The 23,739-nt window shown below is 31.0% G+C and overlaps 2 protein-coding genes and 1 long non-coding RNA gene across 4 annotated transcripts; all 3 read right to left on the bottom strand.

Annotated features, from left to right (window-relative positions):
- Positions 1–6,865: 6,865 nt before the first annotated feature.
- On the bottom strand, positions 6,866–8,262 carry LOC142241995 (enoyl-CoA hydratase domain-containing protein 3, mitochondrial-like). The gene is made up of 4 exons (XM_075313905.1): positions 8,106–8,262; positions 7,469–8,048; positions 7,242–7,405; positions 6,866–7,183 (listed from the first exon to the last, which is right to left on the bottom strand). The coding sequence occupies exons 1-4, from the start codon at positions 8,133–8,135 to the stop codon at positions 7,094–7,096; spliced, it is 864 nt and encodes a 287-aa protein (XP_075170020.1). The 5' UTR covers positions 8,136–8,262; the 3' UTR covers positions 6,866–7,093.
- Positions 8,263–13,738: 5,476 nt separating this feature from the next.
- LOC142241993 (enoyl-CoA hydratase domain-containing protein 3, mitochondrial-like) lies at positions 13,739–18,812 on the bottom strand. 2 transcript variants are annotated; one of them, XM_075313903.1, is made up of 4 exons: positions 18,661–18,812; positions 17,971–18,464; positions 14,131–14,419; positions 13,739–14,060 (listed from the first exon to the last, which is right to left on the bottom strand). In XM_075313903.1, the coding sequence occupies exons 1-4, from the start codon at positions 18,688–18,690 to the stop codon at positions 13,971–13,973; spliced, it is 903 nt and encodes a 300-aa protein (XP_075170018.1). In that variant the 5' UTR covers positions 18,691–18,812; the 3' UTR covers positions 13,739–13,970. The 2 variants fall into 2 exon arrangements, with proteins under 2 accessions (XP_075170018.1, XP_075170019.1); XM_075313904.1 differs by having other exon boundaries at positions 18,721–18,811.
- A 2,696-nt stretch (positions 18,813–21,508) lies between these two features.
- LOC142242002 (uncharacterized) lies at positions 21,509–21,996 on the bottom strand. The gene is made up of 2 exons (XR_012723909.1): positions 21,760–21,996; positions 21,509–21,702 (listed from the first exon to the last, which is right to left on the bottom strand). It is a non-coding gene; the product is annotated as an uncharacterized LOC142242002 (long non-coding RNA).
- Positions 21,997–23,739: the final 1,743 nt, after the last annotated feature.

The raw sequence follows: 23,739 nt of genomic DNA, 5'->3' as shown, positions 1-23,739 counted from the left end.
CTTTTTCAGTTATCCGAAGTTCGCATTACTGGAAGTTTTTTTCAGTTATCCGTAGTCCGCTTTAGCAAAAACTTCGGATAACTGAAATTAAATGGCTGCATTTTTAACGTTTCAGTAAAGCGGAGTCGACTGTATTTGTGAAAAGCGAAAATTTGAAAACAAAATTTTCATCAAATTTTTACAACGGGCCCACTGTGCCAAAACTAAGCCGCGTGCGATATAGAGACTAGGCTCATTGGAAAGGGCTTGAGCTCAGCTTTCATAATCACAAAAGTCTTCATTAGAAAAGTATTTGTGAAAAGCGAAAATTTGAAAACAAAATTTTCATCAAATTTTTACAACGGGCCCACTGTGCCAAAACTAAGCCGCGTGCGATATAGAGACTAGGCTCATTGGAAAGGGCTTGAGCTCAGCACAAAAGTCTTCATTAGAAAAGTATTTGTGAAAAGCGAAAATTTGAAAACAAAATTTTCATCAAATTTTTACAACGGGTCCACTGTGCCAAAACTAAGCCGCGTGCGATATAGAGACTAGGCTCATTGGAAAGGGCTTGAGCTCAGCTTTCATAATCACAAAAGTCTTCATTAGAAAAGTATTTGTGAAAAGCGAAAATTTGAAAACAAAATTTTCATCAAATTTTTACAACGGGCCCACTGTGCCAAAACTAAGCCGCGTGCGATATAGAGACTAGGCTCATTGGAAAGGGCTTGAGCTCAGCTTTCATAATCACAAAAGTCTTCATTAGAAAAGTATTTGTGAAAAGCGCAAATTGGAAAATAAAATTTAAAAAGAAATATCAAATTGAAAATAAATAAATCCAATTTATTTATTTAGCATAACATGCCTAATTTTAAAAATACTTCGTTAAATTATTAAATTAAATTTGATATTATTTGTTTATTTAATTTGGTAATTTGACATTACGAAGCAGGTTCAACATTTTCTTTTACATACAAAATGAGCGCTTTTTTAAAAAATGTATGTTATTTTAATTTTTTAATTCAATTGGCAGTTCATTAATAATTTAAGACTATTATATAATAATAAATATAACAAATATAAGCTCTTAAACAATTATAAAAAAAATATTTCTTCGACTGGTAAAAAAATTATAAATAAATAAATAATAGAAAATTATACAATTGATTGTAGAAAATTATACAATTGAGTTTTCTACCAAAAGCAATCAAATTTTTAATTGAAGCAATCAAAACTTAAGTGAAAGTGCCGAAGAAAACAATTGCTTTTTTAACCAAGAATATTTTTTATTTCTAATTACTTCTATGATTAATAATATCGTGATTAAAGCAATTTCAATTAGCAAATTAATTGGATCAATTAATTTCGAGATTGAGTCAGAAAAAAAATTCTATGCAATTAAAATTATAATTGAAAATTTAGTACAAACAATTATTATAGTTTCTGTACAAATATTATCATATTCACAAATCCCAGAAAAAGTCCAACTCCAATTGTAATCGGAAAAGACATCTTATGTTCAGTCATACACAGAAAAATATTTTTGCATTCAATCACAAAAGTAATTGATCCAATTACTTTTTTTAATAGAAATGTCTTCAATCATAAAAATGATAGTAGCAATCTCCAAAGTCAATTAAAAAATTAAGTGATGCAATTAACCTTTGTGATTGATTTTTATTTCAATTAAGAAATTTGTTGAATCAATTGGAAATACGTTTAATTGGAAATACGTTGGTAGTATTTTTTTCTGTGTATGGACTGCTATGAGTTTTTAATTAATTTTTAGGCTTTTGCACAAAAAATTTTGTTTACCTTTTTTCTCTCCCTCCCGTTTTTCAACGCATAAGCAACGCAGATAACTTCATATATTTTATGTCACATACTATAATTATAAGATTATAAATCTTGTTGTATGTGAGGCAATGAATTAAACTAAACTTTATTGGCTTAATTTAAAATTTAACAATACAATTGATTGTAAATTCCGAATTAATTAAGTATTTTTGTAATTTCTAATTAATTCTGTGATTGATGCTATCTACTTCTTTATGTAAGCAATTTCAATAAAAATAAAATTGCTTCAGTGAAAAAATTGTGTTTTGCTATCGTAATCAATTACACTTTTAATTGAATCAATTGGATTTAATTGAATTAATTAAATTTGCGAATCGGAAGCGCGAATCAACAAAATCTTCATCACGTAGCAAAAATATGACCAATATATTTTAAATTAAAGTTTTAATTAATAATTTAATTTAAAATCTATTTCATCACAATTTAATTGATTTCATTATTTATTTAATTAAAATAAAAATCAATTGCAAAATTGAATTGGAACAACTAATTTTTTAGTTGTTATAGATGATTGATATTATCATTTTCGTGATAGAAAAAACTTTAATTAGGAATTAAGAATAATTAAGATTGGATCAATTAATTTTGCGATATATCAAAATTTTGTTTTTTTTTCGCATTCAAACGCATTGAACATAAAAGTTTATTGATAAATATCAGCTGTTCCCAAAGTGTGAGTCCTACGCAGAAGAAATATCTTCAACACATTTCCTTTGAAAAATTAATTGGTACAAATAACTTTTTAATCAAGATGGAAACATTAAATTAATTAATAATCTTAAAATTTTTAAGTAAAAAACTAATTGATACAATTAACTTTATAATGAACAAAATTAATTGAGTTTAGCAATCAACATTAATTAAATTTTTAATTTAGTCATTTAAAAAATTAATTCAAATTGACTTCAATTAATTTTTTTATCATTCATTTTCGTGATTTAAGAAATTTCAATTAAATAATTAAATGTATCAATTAATTTCGTGATTGAATCAGAAAAAAAAATTTGTTGTATACAAAAAAGAATATTGACAATATAGAGAATTTTTGTTTTAACATTTAAATAAAACTTTAAAATTTAATTATATCTATATGGTGAAGACTATTGTGGGTCTGAAAGCTGAGCTCAAGCCCTTTCCAATGAGCCTAGTCTCTCTATCGCACGCTGCTTAGTTTTGGCACAGTGGGCCCGTTGTAAAAATTTGATGAAAATTTTGTTTTCAAATTTTCGCTTTTCACAAATACTTTTCTAATGAAGACTTTTGTGATAATGAAAGCTGAGCTCAAGCCCTTTCCAATGAGCCTAGTTTCTATATCGCACGCGGCTTAGATTTGGCACAGTGGGCCCGTTGTAAAAATTTGATGAAAATTTTGTTTTCAAATTTTCGCTTTTCACAAATACTTTTCTAATGAAGACTTTTGTGATTATGAAAGCTGAGCTCAAGCCCTTTCCAATGAGCCTAGTCTCTATATCGCACGCGGCTTAGTTTTGGCACAGTGGGCCCGTTGTAAAAATTTGATGAAAATTTTGTTTTCAAATTTTCGCTTTTCACAAATACTTTTCTAATGAAGACTTTTGTGATTATGAAAGCTGAGCTCAAGCCCTTTCCAATGAGCCTAGTCTCTATATCGCACGCGGCTTAGTTTTGGCACAGTGGGCCCGTTGTAAAAATTTGATGAAAAATTTGTTTTCAAATTTTCGCTTTTCACAAATACTTTTCTAATGAAGACTTTTGTGATTATGAAAGCTGAGCTCAAGCCCTTTCCAATGAGCCTAGTCTCTATATCGCACGCGGCTTAGTTTTGGCACAGTGGGCCCGTTGTAAAAATTTGATGAAAATTTTGTTTTCAAATTTTCGCTTTTCACAAATACTTTTCTAATGAAGACTTTTGTGATTATGAAAGCTGAGCTCAAGCCCTTTCCAATGAGCCTAGTCTCTATATCGCACGCGGCTTAGTTTTGGCACAGTGGGCCCGTTAGATAAATTTGTTGAAAATATTATTTTCCAATTTGAGCTTTACACAAATACTTTTCTAATGAAGACTTTTGTGATTATGAAAGCTGAGCTCAAGCCCTTTCCAATGAGCCTAGTCTCTATATCGCACGCGGCTTAGTTTTGGCACAGTGGGCCAAAGTAAAAATTTGTTGAACATTTTGTTTTCAAATTTTCGCTTTTCACAAATACTTTTCTAATGAAGACTTTTGTGGAAGTGAAAGCTGAGCTCCAGCCCTTTCCAATGAGCCTAGTCTCTATACCGCACGCAGCTTAGTTTTGGCACAGTGGGCTCCGTTGTAAAAATTTGTTGAAAAAGCATTTTCAAATTTTCGCTTTTCACAAATACTTTTCTAATGAAGACTTTTGTGATTATGAAAGCTGAGCTCAAGCCCTTTCCAATAAGCCTAGTCTTTATATCGCACGCGGCTTAGTTTTGGCACAGTGGGCTCCGTTGTAAAAATTTGTTCAAAAAGCATTTTCAAATTTGCGTTGTTCGCAAATACTTTTCTAATAAAGACTTTTGTGATTATGAAAGCTGAGCTCAAGCCCTTTCCAATAAGCCTAGTCTCTATATCGCACGCGGCTTAGTTTTGGCACAGTGGGCTCCGTTGTAAAAATTTGTTGAAAAAGCATTTTCAAATTTGCGTTTTTCACAAATACTTTTCTAATGAAGACTTTCGTGGGTATGAAAGCTGAGCTCAAGCCCTTTCCAATGAGCCTAGTCTCTATATCGCACGCGGCTTAGTTTTGGCACAGTGGGCCCGTTGTAAAAATTTGTTGAAAATTTTGTTTTCAAATTTTCGCTTTTCACAAATACTTTTCTAATGAAGGCTTTTGTGATTATGAAAGCTGAGCTCAAGCCCTTTCCAATGAGCCTACTCTCTATATCGCACGCGGCTTAGTTTTTAAATAATAAGCCAAATACTAAAAATCCAAATTCGAATTTGAAATCCTAAATTCGAATTTGAAAAATATTTTTGGTGCTGGTTTGTGTCTCGGCTAAGTTTTTGCTGCAAATTTCAAATTCGAATTTATCTTCACACACATGACGCCAGTCGTACGTGGAATTCAGGGACAAAAAGTCAAAATACCGTAGAGTTAAACAGGGAGTTCCCCAGGGTGGGGTGATGTCTTCGGCACTGTTTAACCTCTCTCTACCTGTCCTCGATTCCACCCCCTCCTGACGGCAACGAGATTGTATCATATGCGGACGACTGTACAATCATGGCATTCGGACCCATTGTTGACGACATATGCGATCTTACCAGTTATATCACTGCTATAAATCTGAGGATATATACCACCAAATCCTAAGCCACACTGTTTACTACATGGACGTTGGAAGTACGTAGACAGTTGAATGTTAGAGTCGATGGCGAAATAATTCCGACAGTAAACTACCCCAAGATACTCGGGGTAACATAAGGCAATTGGCCGGTAAGTGGTAAACTATGCAGTTTCAGTGTGGACACCGCAAACCAGTGACACGCAGTGGAATAACATACAGACCTGTCAGAACGCTGCTAGGGCGCATCCCTGTGCGAAGACACAATTACATGTTGTCAAAGCAGTATCTCCTGCGTTGTTATCGCAGTAATCATCCAAACCACCATCTCATGGATACACACCCACCACCCAGAAACGTAAGGGTTGATATACATCATCTAGAGCGTGAGATCCAGCGCTACACAAGAGAGCCTCTAGATCAAGCAGCGTACCAGGCAGGTTTGAACAGGATTCATGAGGATACTGTAGCTGAAGCGGTGAGAAGCTACAAGGTTAATCCTGTTCTCGGAGTCCGTCCACCGCCCATAGACTAGGGTAGTTTTAGCCCAATTAAGAACAAGTGTAGCAGCCTCAATTCCTACTTATCAGTGATTGATAGCAGCATAGCTGACGTATGTCCAATTTGCAACCAAGGGCCACACGACACGCGTCATCTTTTCCCTTGCCCTGCTAAACCAACCCGACTTACCACCAGATCACTCTGGACGACCCCACCTTAGTCGCAGAGTTCCTCGATCTGGCCACAAACATAAAAATGGATGAAATCACAATAAACTGTTACAACAACAACAACATAATACACAGCTTTTGGTATAAATAGTGTACATATTTTGAAGACGAGAGATTGCGTAAAAATTTTGCCGTACACAAAAAAATATCACCAAAATATTTTCAACTTAAATTTTTGATTAATTTTAAAAATTAACCACAAAAATAAATTATATAAATATTTGTTAATTGAATCAATTAATGTTTTAATGAGATCAATTGACTTTTTTAAATGAGCTTGGTGATAGATTGAGGAACATATTTTTTTTGTTTTGCGGAAAAGTCTAGTTTTCGAGAATTAAACCCTCGAGCTGAAATACGTTGACGGGTCGGGGGAAACTCTTTTATCGATACGGTCCAAATGGTCGGACGCGAACCCAAAGTGGTAAGCGGGGTCAGCCTACGTGTTTTGGGCCTTTCTCGTATGGAACCAAAATATTTAAACGTGGATTTTTTTTTAAATTTTAAAAACGTATTTTTTTAATTTTAATTTTCTAAGTTTTTGCCCTAATATCACAATGCTCTCGAAATTAGCTTAATTTAACATATACGAAGCTTTTTATGTGAATTCCAAAAATACTCTTTGTTACCATTTATATATATTTTATTTGGGTAGTTTTTATAGGATGAACACCCGAAACTCTGAAAATAAGTCTTTCCGAAAAAAAGAAGGATACATAATATTTTGTGTTCTAGATCGAAAATCTATGACCTGATCAAAATTTGCAACCATCAGACAATTTATACTAAAGAAAATATTCTTTCTTTAATTCTTCGTTAACAAATAATTAAAAATTAGCATTGGTTAATGCCTACTTTATCATTGGACTTTTCCATAGAAGCATGTCTCAAACTCCGATCGAAAGCGGCCAAGCGTATTGTTTTGTTAAAGTTCACCAAAATTTGGGAGAAAATTTTTACTTTAAAATGCACTCAACACACACCCAAAACATTTTTTTTTATATTTAATGACATGCGGTTCCTGTGTGTAAATTCGTTTACTCAAAACCAATTTATTTTATAAATGTATGGCTATATATTGACTATAAATTATAAATGCTCTGGGTATTTTATACTACAATTACGACCAAGGACTTTTTACGATAAAATCCCAATTTTACAAGGGGACATCATCACTTTGAGATAGATAAACATTTCAATATGGTCGCAGGTGTTATCATTGGTCAGGCTGTCACTGAAGAATGTTTTACTCATGTTTCCATTGGGGCTTGCGTTTCTCCACAAAACTACGTAAGCCTTCTTGGGAATCGCTTAGACTAAGATTTTCCGTCATTTTCTGCAAAATAAGAAAATCACATAATAGGAAAAAAATACTCATTTTTGTATTGACTTACTTTAGCACCTAATTTGTATGCTTCTTCCATTGGAAGATTTAATTGTTTATAATAAAATTCTTTGCCCAAAGCGATTACCGAACGACTTTTATGTTTAATGGCATCAGTAATTAAATTAACTTCAGCATCTAAATCAGCTTCGCGAACAACACGACTAACCAAACCTATAAAATGGAATATTGCTAAAATAAATTTACAAAAGCCAATATTTGTTTATTATACAATACCAGAACTATATGCTTCTTGAGCAGTTATGGCCATTCCTGTCATTACCATATAGGCTGATTGAGGCCTTGACATAACACGTGATATAGCTATTCCAGGAGTGGAACAAAATACACCAAAATTGGCTCCAGGCGTAGAAAATTTACTATTTTCTGTTGCCACAATGATATCACACGAAGCCACTAATTGACAACCTGCAGCAGCTGCTAAACCATTTACTTTTGCTATAACTGGTACAGGAGCTTTGTATATGCTTAAAATGATTTCGGTTAATTTGTTAAAGACTTCGGTTTGATATGCGGGGCCTTTTTCCGGTACCAGTTCCTTAAGATTATGTCCTGCAGACCATATGTTCCCCTTTGCGGTTAACACTATTGACCTCAGTTCTTTGTTTTGCCAATCATTTCTCAGAGCCTCGAGTATGGAGTTCATCATGTCCATTGATAAGGAATTTCTTGTTTTTGGATCATTTAAACAAATTTCTCTTACTCCCTCGGATTGTGTAACTTCGGTATATTGCTGAGCAGCAGCTCTAGCAGTGGAGGCCACATGAAAATGGGATTTGGAAAACCCTAGGGTAGACTTTTGTAAAAATACTCCATTATTATTGATTTGGATGTGTAAGATTTTTTAAATAACCTTTGTAAAACTTCTTAATGTGTTCACCATTTCTTTGCTTTAAATATCAATTTATCAAGATCAGCTGTTACGAATTGTTTTTGTTGATAATGAGACAACAACATCGTGACATTGCCAATGGGAGCGTTGTCATTGTTTTGGAAAATAACGATCAAAACAAGCTAAAATCCAAAAGTCATTCGACTGTGCTGGAAGCTACGTGTTTATAGCGTAATATTGGTTCTAGACTCTATAAGCGGATCTATCAATGGCACACTTATAAAAAAAGTTTGTCTCTCTATTTGCCAAATATTGTACGCTTCCCCTTTTTTCAGCAGGCAAATTTCTCTATGCGCTTGGCAGCCTCAAACAAAAAATTTTATTTTTATTTCTATAGAAAATTTTGTCCAAATTTTAATTTAATAGAAAATTTTGTCAAGATTTTAATTTAATAGAAAATTTTGTCAAAATTTAAATTTAATAGAAAATTTTGTCAAAATTTTATTTCTATAGAAAATGTTGTCCAAATTTTATTTCTGTAGAAAATTTTGTCAAAACTTTATTTCTATAGAAAATTTTGTCAAAATTTTATTTCTATAGAAAATGTTGTCAAAATTTTATTTCTATAGAAAATTTTGTCAAAATTTTATATCTATAGAAAATGTTGTCAAAATTTTATTCCTAAAAAAAATTTTGTCAAAATTTTATTTCTATAGAAAATTAATCAACATTTTATTTCTGTAGAAAATTTTGTCAAAATTTTATTTCTATAGAAAATTTTGTCAAAATTTTATTTCTATAGAAAATTTTGTCAAAATTTTATTTCTATAGAAAATATTGTCAAAATTTTATTTCTATAGAAAATATTGTGAAAAATTTATTTCTATAGAAAAATTTGTCAAAATTTTATTTCTTTAGAAAATGTTGTCAAAATTTTATTTCTAAGTTTGCCTCTCTATTTGTCAAATATTGCACGCTTCCCCTTTTTTAGCAGGCAATTTTCTTTATGCGCTTGGCAGCCCCAAACAAAAAATTTTATTTTGCAAATTTTTATTTCTATAGAAAATGTTGTCAGAATTTTATTTCTAAAGACAATTTTGTCAAAATTTTATTTCTATAGAAAATTTTGTCAAAATTTTATTTCTATAGAAAATGTTGTCAAAATTTTATTCCTAATGAAAATGTTGTCAAAATTTTATTTCTATAAAAAATTAATCAACATTTTATTTCTGTAGAAAATTTTGTCAAAATTTTATTTCTATAGAAAATTTTGTGAACATTTTATTTTTATAGAAAATTTTGTCAAAATTTTATTTCTATAAAAGAGTTTGTCAAAATGTTATTTCTTTAGAATTTTTTGTCAAAATTTTACTTCTATAGAAAATTTTGTCATAATTTTATTTCTATAGAAAATTTTGTCATAATTTTATTTCTATAGAGAATTTAGTCAACATTTTATTTCTGTAGAAAATTTTGTAAAAATTTTATTTCTATAGAAAATGTTGTCAAAATTTTATTCCTAAAGAAAATTGTGTCAAAATTTTATTTCTATAGAAAATGTTGTCAAAATTTTATTTCTATAGAAAATGTTGTCAAAATTTTATTTCTATAGAAAATGTTGTCAAAATTTTATTCCTAAAGAAAATTTTGTCAAAATTTTATTTCTATAGAAAATATTGTGAAAAATTTATTTCTATAGAAAAATTTGTCAAAATTTTATTTCTTAGAAAATGTTGTCAAAATTTTATTTCTAAATTTGTCTCTCTATTTGTCAAATATTGCACGCTTCCCCTTTTTTCAGCAGGCAAATTTCTTTATGCGCTTCACAGCCCCAAACAAAAAATTTTATTTTGCAAATTTGTATTTCTATAGAAAATTTTATCAAAATTTTAATTTAATAGAAAAATTTGTCAAAATTTTAATTTAATAGAAAATTTTGTCAAAATTTTATTTCTATTGAAGATTTTGTCAAAATTTTATTTCTTTAGAATTTTTTGTCAAAATTTTACTTCTTTAGAATTTTTTGTCATAATTTTATTTCTATAGAAAATTTTGTCAACATTTTATTTCTATAGAAAATTTTGTCAAAATTTTATTTCTATAGAATATTTTGTCAAAATTTTAATTGAATAGAAAATTTTGTCAATATTTTAATTTAATAGAAAATTTGTCAAAATTTTAATTTTATAGAAAATTTTGTCAAAAATTTAATTTAATAGAAAATTTTGTCAATATTTTAATTTAATAGAAAATTTGTCAAAATTTTATTCCTATAGAAAATTTTGTCAAAATTTTATTTCTATATAATATTTTGTCAAAATTTTATTTCTATAGAAAATATTGTCAAAATTTTACTAAAGAAAATTTTGTCAAAATTTTATTCCTAAAGAAAAGTTTGTCAAAATTTTACTTCTATAGAAAATTTTGTCAAAATTTTATTTCTTTAGAAAATTTTGTCAAAATTTTATTTCTATAGAGAATTTTGTCAAAATTTTATTTCTATAGAAAATTTTGCCATAATTCTATTTCTATAGAAAATTTTGTAAAAATTTTATTTCTATAGAAAATTTTGTCAAAATTTTATTTTTATAGCAAATTCTGTGAAAATTTTTTTTTATAGAAAATTTTGTCAAAATTTTATTTCTATAGAAGAGTTTGTCAAAATGTTATTTCTTTAGAATTTTTTGTCAAAATTTTACTTCTATAGAAAATTTTGTCATAATTTTATTTCTCAGAAAATTTTGTCATAATTTTATTTCTATAGAGAATTTAGTCAACATTTTATTTCTGTAGAAAATTTTGTCAAAATTTTATTTCTATAGAAAATTTTGTCAAAATTTTATTTTTATAGAAAATATTGTCAAAAATTTATTTCTATAGAAAATTTTGTCAAAATTTTATTTCTATAGAAAATGTTGTCAAAATTTTATTCCTAAAGAAAATTGTGTCAAAATTTTATTTCTATAGAAAATTAATCAACATTTTATTTCTGTAGAAAATTTTGTCAAAATTTTATTTCTTTAGAAAATGTTGTCAAAAGTTTATTTCTATGTTTGTCTCTCTATTTGTCAAATACTGTACGCTTTCCTTTTTTACAGCAGGCAATCTTTATGCGCTTGGCAGCTCCAAACACAAAATTTTATTTTGCAAATTTTTATTTCTATAGAAAATTTTATCAAAATTTTAATTTAATAGAAAAATTTGTCAAAATTTTAATTTAATAGAAAATTTTGTCAAAATTATAATTTTATAGAAAATTTTGTCAAAATTTTATTTCTATAGAGAATTTTGTCAAAATTTTATTTCTATAGAAAATTTTGCCATAATTCTATTTCTATAGAAAATTTTGTAAAAATTTTATTTCTATAGAAAATTTTGTCAAAATTTTATTTCTATAGCAAATTCTGTGAAAATTTTTTTTTATAGAAAATTTTGTCAAAATTTTATTTCTATAGAAGAGTTTGTCAAAATGTTATTTCTTTAGAATTTTTTGTCAAAATTTTACTTCTATAGAAAATTTTGTCATAATTTTATTTCTCAGAAAATTTTGTCATAATTTTATTTCTATAGAGAATTTAGTCAACATTTTATTTCTGTAGAAAATTTTGTCAAAATTTTATTTCTATAGAAAATTTTGTCAAAATTTTATTTTTATAGAAAATATTGTCAAAAATTTATTTCTATAGAAAATTTTGTCAAAATTTTATTTCTATAGAAAATGTTGTCAAAATTTTATTCCTAAAGAAAATTGTGTCAAAATTTTATTTCTATAGAAAATTAATCAACATTTTATTTCTGTAGAAAATTTTGTCAAAATTTTATTTCTTTAGAAAATGTTGTCAAAAGTTTATTTCTATGTTTGTCTCTCTATTTGTCAAATACTGTACGCTTTCCTTTTTTACAGCAGGCAATCTTTATGCGCTTGGCAGCTCCAAACACAAAATTTTATTTTGCAAATTTTTATTTCTATAGAAAATTTTATCAAAATTTTAATTTAATAGAAAAATTTGTCAAAATTTTAATTTAATAGAAAATTTTGTCAAAATTATAATTTTATAGAAAATTTTGTCAAAATTTTATTTCTATTGAAGATTTTGTCAAAATTTTATTTCTTTAGAATTTTTTGCCAAAATTTTACTTCTATAGAAAATTTTGTCATAATTTTATTTCTATAGAAAATTTTGTCAACATTTTATTTCTATAGAAAATTTTGTCAACATTTTATTTCTATAGAATATTTTGTTAAAATTTTAATTGAATAGAAAATTTTGTCAATATTTTAATTTAATAGAAAATTTGTCAAATTTTATAGAAAATTTTGTCAAAATTTTAATTTAATGGAAAATTTTGTCAATATTTTAATTTAATAGAAAATTTGTCAAAATTTTACTTTTATAGAAAATTTTGTCAAAATTTTATTTCTATATAATATTTTGTCAAAATTTTATTTCTATAGAAAATGTTGTCAAAATTTTATTCCTAAAGAAAATTTTGTCAAAATTTTACTTCTATAGAAAATTTTGTCAAAATTTTATTTCTTTAGAAAATTTTGTCAAAATTTTATTTCTATAGAGAATTTTGTCAAAATTTTATTTCTATAGAAAATTTTGCCATAATTCTATTTCTATAGAAAATTTTGTAAAAATTTTATTTCTATAGACAATTTTGTCAAAATTTTATTTCTTTAGAAAATTTTGTCAAAATTTTATTTCTATAGAGAATTTTGTCAAAATTTTATTTCTATAGAAAATTTTGCCATAATTCTATTTCTATAGACAATTTTGTAAAAATTTTATTTCTATAGACAATTTTGTCAAAATTTTATTTTTTATAGAAAATTCAGGAATTCTATCAAACAGTAAAAAATCTACCTTTTTTGGTAGAATTCTACAAATTGTGGCAACCGTATTAGCAATCCACCTTGCATACTGAAGGGTCATAGGGTCAATCCCAGTTTCTACCGAATTCCAAAAAGGTTTTGAGCTATGGTTAATGTGGGTGACATTTCTAAGTAGTTTCGCCGTAATGTGAAACGATAGCACTCAGTGATAAGGGAGTCCAACAATGTGGTTTCCCAAATGAACTCAATAGTCTAAATAACTATGAAATAATTGGTTGGCACTGTACCTAATTTAACTTTTATGCGCTTGCCAAAGGGTGAATACTAAATTCTCATTTCAATAGGATGAAAAGTATGCCTTAGATAATATGAGCTTACTACTGAGTGCTTGCTATTGGGCTACTATAAACATTATATGTCGAATTTTAAGCAGATCGAATCAAAAAGTAGCCTTCAGCAGGCTCAAACATTTTTAGGGTTGGTTTATATGGGAGCTACTATATCTAATTATAAACCGTGTGGGTGCTAAAGTGTAAATATTAACTTTACGAAACAAATATCCAGTGGATGTAATTGATAGTAGATTTAGGACATTCAGAAGTTATAATCTGTTTATATGGAGAGCTATATTTAAAGGACAATTTTTGGAGCTACCATCACGTATCATTAATTTCTAACAGATTGGATGAGAAATACGCCTCAGGAAGTCAAACAAAAATGGAGATTGGTTGTATAAACCAATATGTATACAAAATGATTTAGGTCATTACTAACAGCTTTGCGAGTGCAAAACACTACTGTTTCTAAAGTTGAATTATGTTTTCTGAAATGTATTTTCTTTATTGTAAGACATTCCTCAGAAATAGCTAAATAGAAACCTTACAATTTTGCTAATGCAATGACATACAAAAAACCTATAAAAAATATACTATGTACGTATATAAGCAGCTACACAAATTAAATGCATTTAACCACAACCAATATAAATATTTTCTACATAAAATCTTAAAAAAATATATACATATATTTTTTTTTAAATCCAGGTATCATAGGTGTGACCATACAGGTTTGCGTTTTTCCATGAAACTCCTTACGCCCTCTTGTGAATCATTCAATTTGAGATTTTCAGTCATTTTCTAAAAAAAAAATAATATATACTAATGTTTTCAATTGGTTCAAATAAAATCGATAATAAAAATTACATACCTTTGATCCATGTTTATATGCATCGGTGAGGGGCATCTCTAATTGCTTATAGAAGAACTCTTTACCCAATGCCAAAACCGATCGACTTTTTTGTTTGATAGCATTAACAATTTTTGCCATTTCATTGTCCAATTCATCATCAGGAACCACACGACTAACCATTCCTTGTATGTAGGCATCTCTAGCACTAATTGGGTGGCCTGTCATTAGCATATCTAAGCATTTTGAACGGGGCATACAACGTGACATAGCCACGGCCGGCGTAGAGGCGAATACTCCAAAGTTTGCACTAATAAAAATGAAGACAACAAGTAAGAAATGTAACAAAACTGTACCTTCTATACCCAGCACAATGAAAAAATTCTCATCTGTTCCATTCTATATTTCGTTATTTCTATTCCATTCTATATTTCGTTATTTTCTTTATTTATAAGTTCGGAAATCAATATCTCCCAATGGCTACGGAATACACGTTTCTATAGACATGCTAAGACAATCACTCGTTAATCATTTCAAGCCATCGTGGACCATACAACAATACCAAGATAACATCTGTTTTATCAAGAAATATAAGGGTTATACTACACACAAAAAAATTTTTTTCTGGTTCAATCACGAAATTGATTGATCCAATTAATTTTTTAATTGAAATGTCTTCAATCACAGAAATGATAGTATCAATTAAAAAATTAATTGAAGGTCAATTAAAAAATTAATTGATCCAATTAAAAAATTAATTGATCCAATTAAAAAATTAAGTGATTGATTTTTGTTTCAATTAAAAAATTTGTTGAATCAATTAAATTTTATATTGAATATTTTTTAAAACTCAATTAAAATTTTAATTGGAAAAATTTTCGTGAAAATTTTTTCTGTGTATGTATGAGCCATGATTCTATGTTTGGCGCATTATTAAGAGCAGAGTTTGGACTGCATGTCACAGCTTACATGTAACTACATTGAGAAGCTTGGAGACACTGAAGAAGGTTAGGATGCAGCCCGATGTATCAGGCTCACTTGGCTGATAAGTCGGTCTGACACATAGATGTCGTCGCTAGTATTAAATGCATATTATTTTTATATAGTACCAACCTTCAAATGATTCGTGTCAAATTTTGAGGGAAAAAAATACGGTGGAAGCAATAATTGATTGGTATGCAAAATTCAAGCGTTGTGAAATGAGCACGGAGGACGGTGAACGCAGTGGACGCCCGAAAGAGGTGGTTACCGATGAAAACATCAAAAAAATCCATAAAATGATTTTGAATGACCGTAAAATGAAGTTGATCGAGATAGCAGATGACTTAAAGATATCAAAGGAACGTGTTGGTCATATCATTCATCAATATTTGGTTATGCGGAAGCTCTGTGCAAAATGGGAGCCGCGCGAGCTCACATTTGACCAAAAACAACAACGTATTGATGATTGGGCGGTTTTTGCAGCTGTTAACTCGTAATACACCCCGAGTTTTTCCGTTGATATGTGACATGGCTCCATCACTACACTCCTGAGTCCAATCGACAGTCGGCTGAGTGGAGAGCAGTGCTGCCGCTAGTGACAAATTGAGTGAAGATTTTGGAAAAAAGTGGAGTAGATTGAATAAAATTGAAGTAGCATACATTTTTGAAAACAAACAATAGAATTCATTTTATTATACCCTCCACCATAGGATGGGGGGTATATTAACTTTGTCATTCCGTTTGTAACACATCGAAATATTGCTCTAAGACCCCATAAAGTATATATATTCTGGGTCGTGGTGAAATTCTGAGTCGATCTGAGCATGTCCGTCCGTCCGTCCGTCTGTTGAAAAACGCTAACTTCCGAACGAAAGAAGCTATCGACTTGAAACTTGGCACAAGTAGTTGTTATTGATGTAGGTCGGATGGTATTGCAAATGGGCCATATCGGTCCACTTTTACGTATAGCCCCCATATAAACGGACCCCCAAATTTGGCTTGCGGGGTCTCTAAGAGAAGCAAATTTCATCCGATCCAGCTGAAAGTTGGTACATGGCTTCAGCATATGATCTCTAACAAACATGCAAAAATTGGTCCACATCGGTCCATAATTATATATAGCCCCCATATAAACCGATTCCCAGATTTGGCTTGCGGAGCCTCTAAGAGAAGAAAATTTCATCCGATCCGGCTGAAATTTGGTACATGGTGTTAGTATATGGTCTCTAACAACTGTGCAAAAATTGGTCTACATCGGTCAATAATAATTATATAGCCCCCATATAAACCGATCCCCCGATTTGGCTTGCTGAGCCTCTAAGAGAAGCAAATTTCATCCGATCCGGCTGAAATTTGGTACATGGTATTAGTATATGGTATCTAACAACTATGCTAAAATTGGTCCACATCGGTCAATAATTATATATAGCCCCCATATAAACCGATCCCCCGATTTGGCTTGCGGAACCTCTAAGAGAACCAAATTTCATCCGATCCGGTTGAAATTTGGTACATGGTGTAACTATATGGTCTCTAACAACTATGCAAAAATTGGTCCACATCGGTCAATAATTATATATAGCCCCCATATAAACCGATCCCCCGATTTGGCTTGCGGAACCTCTAAGAGAACCAAATTTCATCCGATCCGGCTGAAATTTGGTACATGGTGTAACTATATGGTCTCTAACAACTATGCAAAAATTGGTCCACATCGGTTAATAATTCAATGATTAAAACCGCTATGTTCATCGTAATTAAAGGAATAGGAAAAACAATTACGTAATATTGGGAAAAATTTAAAAATTTGAAGCAGAACAAAAAGTGAAGCAGATTTTTGGAAGAAGGAGTGACGAAGTAAATTTTGTGAAAATGAAGCAAAATACTTCGATTGAAGTAGTAGCGGCAGCACTGGTGGAGAGCGACCGGTGAACCGTCTTCGAAGCGTGGAAAGACTCAAAAGTCCGCTGGCAAAGTAATGGCCTATGTTTTTTGGGATGCGCATGGAATAATTTTTATCGATTATCTTGAGAAGGGAAAAACCATCAACAGTGACTATTATATGGCGATTGAATTAGTAGCGGCAGCACTGGTGGAGAGCGACCGGAGAACCGTTCCACCAAGATAACGCACCGTCATTGAGAACGATGGCAAAAACTCATGAATTGGGCTTCAAATTGCTTCACCACCCATCGTATTCTCCAGATCTGGCCCCCAGCGACTTTTTCTTGTTCTCAGACCTCTAAAGGATGCTCGCAGGGAAAAAATTTGGCTGCTATGAAGAGGTGATCGCCGAAACTGAGGCCTATTTTGAGGCAAAACCGAAGGAGTACTACCAAAATGGTATCAAAAAATTGGAAGGTCGTTATAATCGTTGTATCGCTCTTGAAGGGAACCATGTTGAATAATAAAAACGAATTTTGACAAAAAAATGTGTTTTTCTTTGTTAGACCGGGGACTTATCAGCCAACCTGTTAGATTCTGTCCGGTATGCTGCCAATTTGGTGAACTTCTCTCTTATCACTGAGTGCTGCCCGATTCCATGTTAAGCTCAATGACAAGGGACCTCCTTTTTATAGCCGAGTCCGAACGGCGTTCCACATTGCAGTGAAACCACTTAGAGAAGCTTTGAAACCCTCAGATATGTCACCAGCATTACTGAGGTGGGATAATCCACCACTGAAAAACTTTTTGGTGTTCGGTGGAAGCAGGAATCGAACCCACGACCTTGTGTATGCAAGGCGCGCATGCTAACCATGTCCCCAGCAAGTTGGAATTACACCGAAACTAGTACAGAACTCACGACCCTTTGTATAACTTCATACTATTGCGCTAGGTATAGGTATAAAAAAAATATTAAAAAAAAAATTTCGAACAAACCTTGGTGTAATGAAGGAACTCTTTTCAGAGCAAACAATTATATCACATGAAGCTACCAATTGTACACCTCCTGCTGCTACAACACCATTAACTTTAGCAATTACAGGAATTGGAGCTTTACGTATATTAAATACTATCTCTGTAAGTTTTTCAAATATTGCCAATTGATAAGCTTCTCCTTTTTCGGGCAGTAATTCCTTGAGATCATGACCAGACGACCAAACAGGACCAGTCGATGATATAATAATGCAACGTAATCCTTTATCATCCCATGATTGTGTTAAATGATGCAATATTTCTTTCATCATGGCCAGTGATAATGTATTGCGGGTTTTGGGTTCATTTAGACAGATTTCACGAACTCCATTCGATTCGGATACTTGACAATACTGTGAGGCAGTACTATATTGAGAAGTTGAGACGCGATTAGACATTTCCGGTGTCATAGATTTGCAGGCACATAGATTATTTGATATTGCACTTAATGATAATACCTGTAAAGAAATAGAATAGGCTTTAAATGACTAAAAGCTATGTGGGGGCAAATTGTGCATCTTTCTTGAATTATAATATGAACTTTGACCAAATAATCACGATATTAATAATATCATTTGAAGTTTGCAACCATTTTTCGGGGAATTATCAGGAAGTGCTAATGTATCGTATATTTAGAATGCACTATATATTTACTTTATTGAATAAAAAACAGTGACGCATCATTGTGTATGTACGAATTAATTTAATTATTACTGTGTTTGGCGTATGCAAATAAATTCAATATTCCAACAGGTGAAAATAGGTAATGTTACTGATAATGAAAGATATTACACTTCTTTCTTTTTCTAAAAATTACACAAAATAGAAGGATATAAAAGTACAGATATGAAAGGAATTAATCAATTTTTATTGAAACTTTAAATAAAATGCAGGGTAAATTCAAGATCCATGAAAAATTGTTAAAACTTTACGATTCAACACGACTATGTTGGACGTAACGTCTTCCTAACAATATTCGCTTAAATATGTAAATAAATAGAAACATATGATTATGCTTCCTCCACATAGACTAATTAAAAGCTGTGACGACAAGTGCGGTGGGAATCCAGCTAGGGCACATTAATAAGGTAGAACTAATAACCCAAAAACAATTTTCTCTTTTTTTTGAATAAAGGTTGAATTCAAGGCATATTAATTAAAGGTAAAGTCACGAGCAAACGTGTGTACACCCCATGATATTTAGAAAGTCAAACTAAAATGGCACATCACTTAAGTTGACATTTTGTGAAGTATTTGGCCATAATTCTTCCTGTCAAATTCAGTTGTTCTTACTGGTTGGTTTGTTTGTGGGGCTCTCTAGTTTTACTGCTTTGTTTATTTCAACCAAACAATACCCTGTTTTAAGGGCACCTTATACGGCCGGATAAACTTGCGACACAACACCCCTGCCAGCATTTCAAAGATCCATTTCATCCTCATCGCTACCACAGACTCGTAAGTGGCACTGCAACAATATGAAATGTACATGAAAGTATTTTGCCATCACTATTGCTACAAGAGCCATTTTATATTTTGTGAAACACGTCCCTGCCAACACTTTTTGAATTTGGGGGCGCTTCTGAGAATCCCCACTACGTCGAAAACAATCATATACGACATCAAAAACTCGTCGGAAAAGCGCCGTCACTATTGAGAAGTTGTACCACGCCAAGTTACTACGAAAAAGTTTCTCATCAGTGCAATTATTAGGTGCCTATTTAGATCAATTTCGAAGGACGCCAATAAGAACCCCTGCAAACTATCAGAAAAAGTGCATTTTAAGGTAATTGTAGAAGAATCATTGTGGTCAAGTAAAACACGATTGTGTAGATGTTTATTGATTTGATTAAACGTTTATAATTTCTTATAAATAATACTTTTTTCGGTTTATCTCATCACATTTAACATAATTTTTTGCATTAATAAAAGAATGATGTTGAGTTTTAAGTAGCAAGTTACATATTGCAGCGTCTATCAGCCAGTTTGTTTATTTTCGATGGAGACAGCGTGCCTGGAAAAATATTTGAAAAACGATCACTTTATTCTATTTGGAAAATCGAAAATTGTTCACCATCTACCTTTCACAATTTTAAACGTAATATCTATGTTTTCAGAACTTTATTTTCGTTTTTATTTAAATAAAATATAACAAGCTGGTTGCGCTTGGCGTTTCACAAAAAATAAAATGGCTCTTCTAACAGTAGTGATGGCAAAATACTTTCATGTACATTTTGTACTTTTTGATATGCTTCCCCCATCACAGTTCGCGATGGTTGTGGTGACATTTACGAGTCTGTGGTAGCGATGAGGATGAAATGGAACTTTGAAATGCTGGCAGGGACCAAGCGCAACTAGCTTCTTATAATTTATTTAAATAAAATCGATAATGCGCTTTACAGACTATCAGTTATTCCGGACGACAGTGCTCGTGTCGAACATGTCCCATATATTGTGCACTTATGCGCTTTACAGACTATCAGTTATTCCGGACGACAGTGCTCGTGTCGAACATATCCAATATATTGTGCACATTATAAGTTAAGTCCGAAGGCATAACCGATACTGCTGCATGTTTATGGGATCGATAACACATTTACCGATTATTTAGTCATCGCCGACATGTCGTATCGATCCGACACACTGTAAGATTCTTTACAAACACCGACATTCCGTCCGGAAGAACTGATAGTCTGTAAAGGGCATTAAAAACGAGTCGTTTTCGCCATACTTCATACAAGTTCAAAACACAAGTTTTCCTCCAAAACACGTCAATTTTAGAATGTGAACCCACCTAATTTGGAATATACCCTATTCAAAATATCCCAATAAACACAAACATTTGAAAAATGCTAAATTTCAACAATTTTTCAAACATTTTTTCAAAGGATTAGGGTAATATTCAAGTTGAGAAATTGTTGAGAAAATCGCGTTCTCAACAAAAAACAGACATTACCCTCAACAGTGAAATTCAACACATTAGCAATAATATCTCAAGTGTTATCCTCAAATTGAAATGCATCGCTACTCAATAATTTGTCAAACAATTTTCTATGCGAGTCAAATTCAAAATTAACATCGTTGCAAATACTTTTCAACCTAAATTTGTATGAATGATATCCCCACTTCAAATTGAAAGTCAAAGCCAAAATTCTATGAATTTTGTATAATTTATTCATTTTCATCAAAATAAAATATATAATAATACACTACACTGCATAATACACTACCCCTGCCAACATTTTTTGAATTTGGGGACTCTTTTGAGAATCCCCACTACGTCGAAAACAATCATATACGACATCAAAAACTCGTCGGAAAAGCGCCGTCACTATTGAGAAGTTGTACCACGCCAAGTTACTACAAAAATGTTTCGCATGAGTGCAATTATTAGGTGCCTTTATAGATCAATTTAGAACGACGCCAATAAGGGACCCTCCAAACAATCAGAAAAAGTGCATTTTAAGATAGTTGTAAAAGAATCATTGTGGTCGAGTAAAACGCGTTTGTTTAGATATTTATTAATTTGATTAAACATTTACAAATTCTTAAAAATATAACATTTATACCACTATCACATTACATTTAACATAATTTTTGGCATTAATGATGATGTTGAGTTACAAGTAGCGAGTTACATGTTGCTGCGTCTATCAACCAGTGTTTTTATTCCATGGAGGCAGCGTGTCTGTAAAATATCTGAAAAACAATCACTTTATTCCATTTGGAAAATCACCAAATTGTTCACCAATATACCTTTCACAATTTTAAGCGTATAATCTATGTTTTCAGAACTTTATTTTCGTTTTTATTTAATTAAAATATAACAAGCTGGTTGCGCTTGGCGTTTCACAAAAAAAATGGCTTTTTTAACAGTAGGGATGGCAAATTACTTGCATGTACTTTTTGATGTACCTTTTCATGATGGTTGAAGTGACATTTACGAGTCTGTGGTAACGATGAGGTTGAAATGGAACTTTGAAATGCTGGCAGGGACAATACCAATTGATAAATATTGATCTTATTAAACATATCAACAAATAAGAACAAACAACAAAACTTTAAATATCTTAAACATTATTAGTAAACACTTTTGCATTTATAATTCGATTTCCTTCCTTTTGGTGTCATAAACCAGCATTAAAATTTATTAACCTGCGGTCAATTTGAAATTAGGAACGTACTGGACCGCGTGTTAGAATTGATTTTCAGCAGAAGGAATTCACAAAATATCCATTTTAAACAGATGATAGGATAGGTAGGATAGGTAGTTCCGGAAGTTGTTGATTTCAACAATTTGTTGTTTTTAACAATTTTAGTTGGTTGCACTTGTAATGTTTCTGGAAACTTTTTCTTGTCGATAAGCCACTCATTTTTCATTGGTCAGCTTCTTAATGTTTGCAAGAATGTAGCATCCAAAGATTTTAGTTTTCTGCAAAGAGATTTAAATTTAGTGACTTCTCTGAAGTCATTTCATCGGTCAGCTTTTTAATGTTTTCAAGAACCATCCATAAGAATCCATAATTTTAGTTTTCTGCAAAGAGATATACATTTAGTGACTTCCTTAAAGTTTTATTTCATTTTTTATTTTCACTTACCTATTTTTATAAACTATTTGGTTATTTGTCTAAAATTTTCCATTTTTTTAATTTCTTGCAATTGACCACGAACTTCGTTGCACAAATAAGTATTGAAAACCACATGGTTTTTTCGTTGCATTTTAGGGTAGTGTTTTGTCAAAGTTTTCTCATATTATCTTCAACACCTTTTCAAAGATTTCGTCAACATTTTGGCAAATTGGAAGTAATTCGCAAAACAATTTGAAGATGTATTGAAGATGAGCTATTTCAAGTCAAGTTGAATTTATGTTGAAAATTATATTTACCCTCAAACTGAAAAGTTGTTGCATTTGAAAAACGCTCATCCTGTGTTTATTGGGATATGTCAAAATATTGAAATAAGTTTCATAGAAAAAAATAATAAACAAAGGCTTTTAAGAACATGGACATGTGAAAATAACATAAAAAATTGTTTCCCTTTGCGCTCGCGGTAATTATTTGGACATATGTTGCATATATGTGAATTTCGAGTAAATGTGAATTTCTAGTTTCCATGGTAACTGTCAAACTAAAACATCTCAACCCGGTGTGAACGGTGAAATGTTTTGGAAAAATGAATGAGGAAAACGAGTCGGTGGGAACATAGCATAAAGGTGAGTACTATGTTCGGTTTTTTCACCAAAACACTAAATTACAAGTACAAATATAATTATGAAGACGATTATATTTTGATCGAGTCTTTGCAAATAATGGATGGAAAAGATCCAAGGAATTGATTGCAAATAATTTTATATTTCTAAATTGGTTCATTAAAAAAAGTAACCGTGAAAACAAGGTGGTTTTCAGCTTGAAAACTGAACATAGTACTCAGCTTAAAGCGCTAATGGCTTTACATTCTATCAGTTATTCCGGACGACAGTGCTTGTGTCGAACATATCCCATATATTGTGCACATTATAAGTTAAGTCCGAATGCATAATCGATACTGCTGCATGTTTATGGGATCGATAACAGATTTACCGATTATTTAGTCATCGCCGACGAGTCATATCGATCTGACACACTGTAAGATTCTTTACAAACACCGACATTCCGTCTGGAATAACTGATAGTCTGTAAAGCACATAACTGAAATATAGTGCGGGCGATGCATTGTTCTCTCATGTATTGTACAATA

This window comes from Haematobia irritans, chromosome 5 (assembly GCF_050003625.1).
Source record: "Haematobia irritans isolate KBUSLIRL chromosome 5, ASM5000362v1, whole genome shotgun sequence".
Classification (NCBI taxonomy): domain Eukaryota; kingdom Metazoa; phylum Arthropoda; class Insecta; order Diptera; family Muscidae; genus Haematobia; species Haematobia irritans.
Note: the sequence above shows the minus strand (reverse complement) of the source record. Positions and strands in the feature narration are given on the sequence as shown.

Coding starts and splice junctions, on each gene's coding strand:
- LOC142241995 (XM_075313905.1), bottom strand. CDS start 8,135: ATGGTGAACACATTAAGAAGTTTTACAAAG. Junction 8,049..8,105: donor CATTAAGAAGTTTTACAAAG/GTTATTTAAAAA, acceptor TTTTTACAAAAG/TCTACCCTAGGGTTTTCCAA. Junction 7,184..7,241: donor CATACAAATTAGGTGCTAAA/GTAAGTCAATAC, acceptor CTTATTTTGCAG/AAAATGACGGAAAATCTTAG.
- LOC142241993 (XM_075313903.1), bottom strand. CDS start 18,690: ATGATGCGTCACTGTTTTTTATTCAATAAA. Junction 14,420..17,970: donor AGTTCCTTCATTACACCAAG/GTTTGTTCGAAA, acceptor CATTTTTATTAG/TGCAAACTTTGGAGTATTCG. Junction 14,061..14,130: donor CATATAAACATGGATCAAAG/GTATGTAATTTT, acceptor TTTTTTTTTTAG/AAAATGACTGAAAATCTCAA.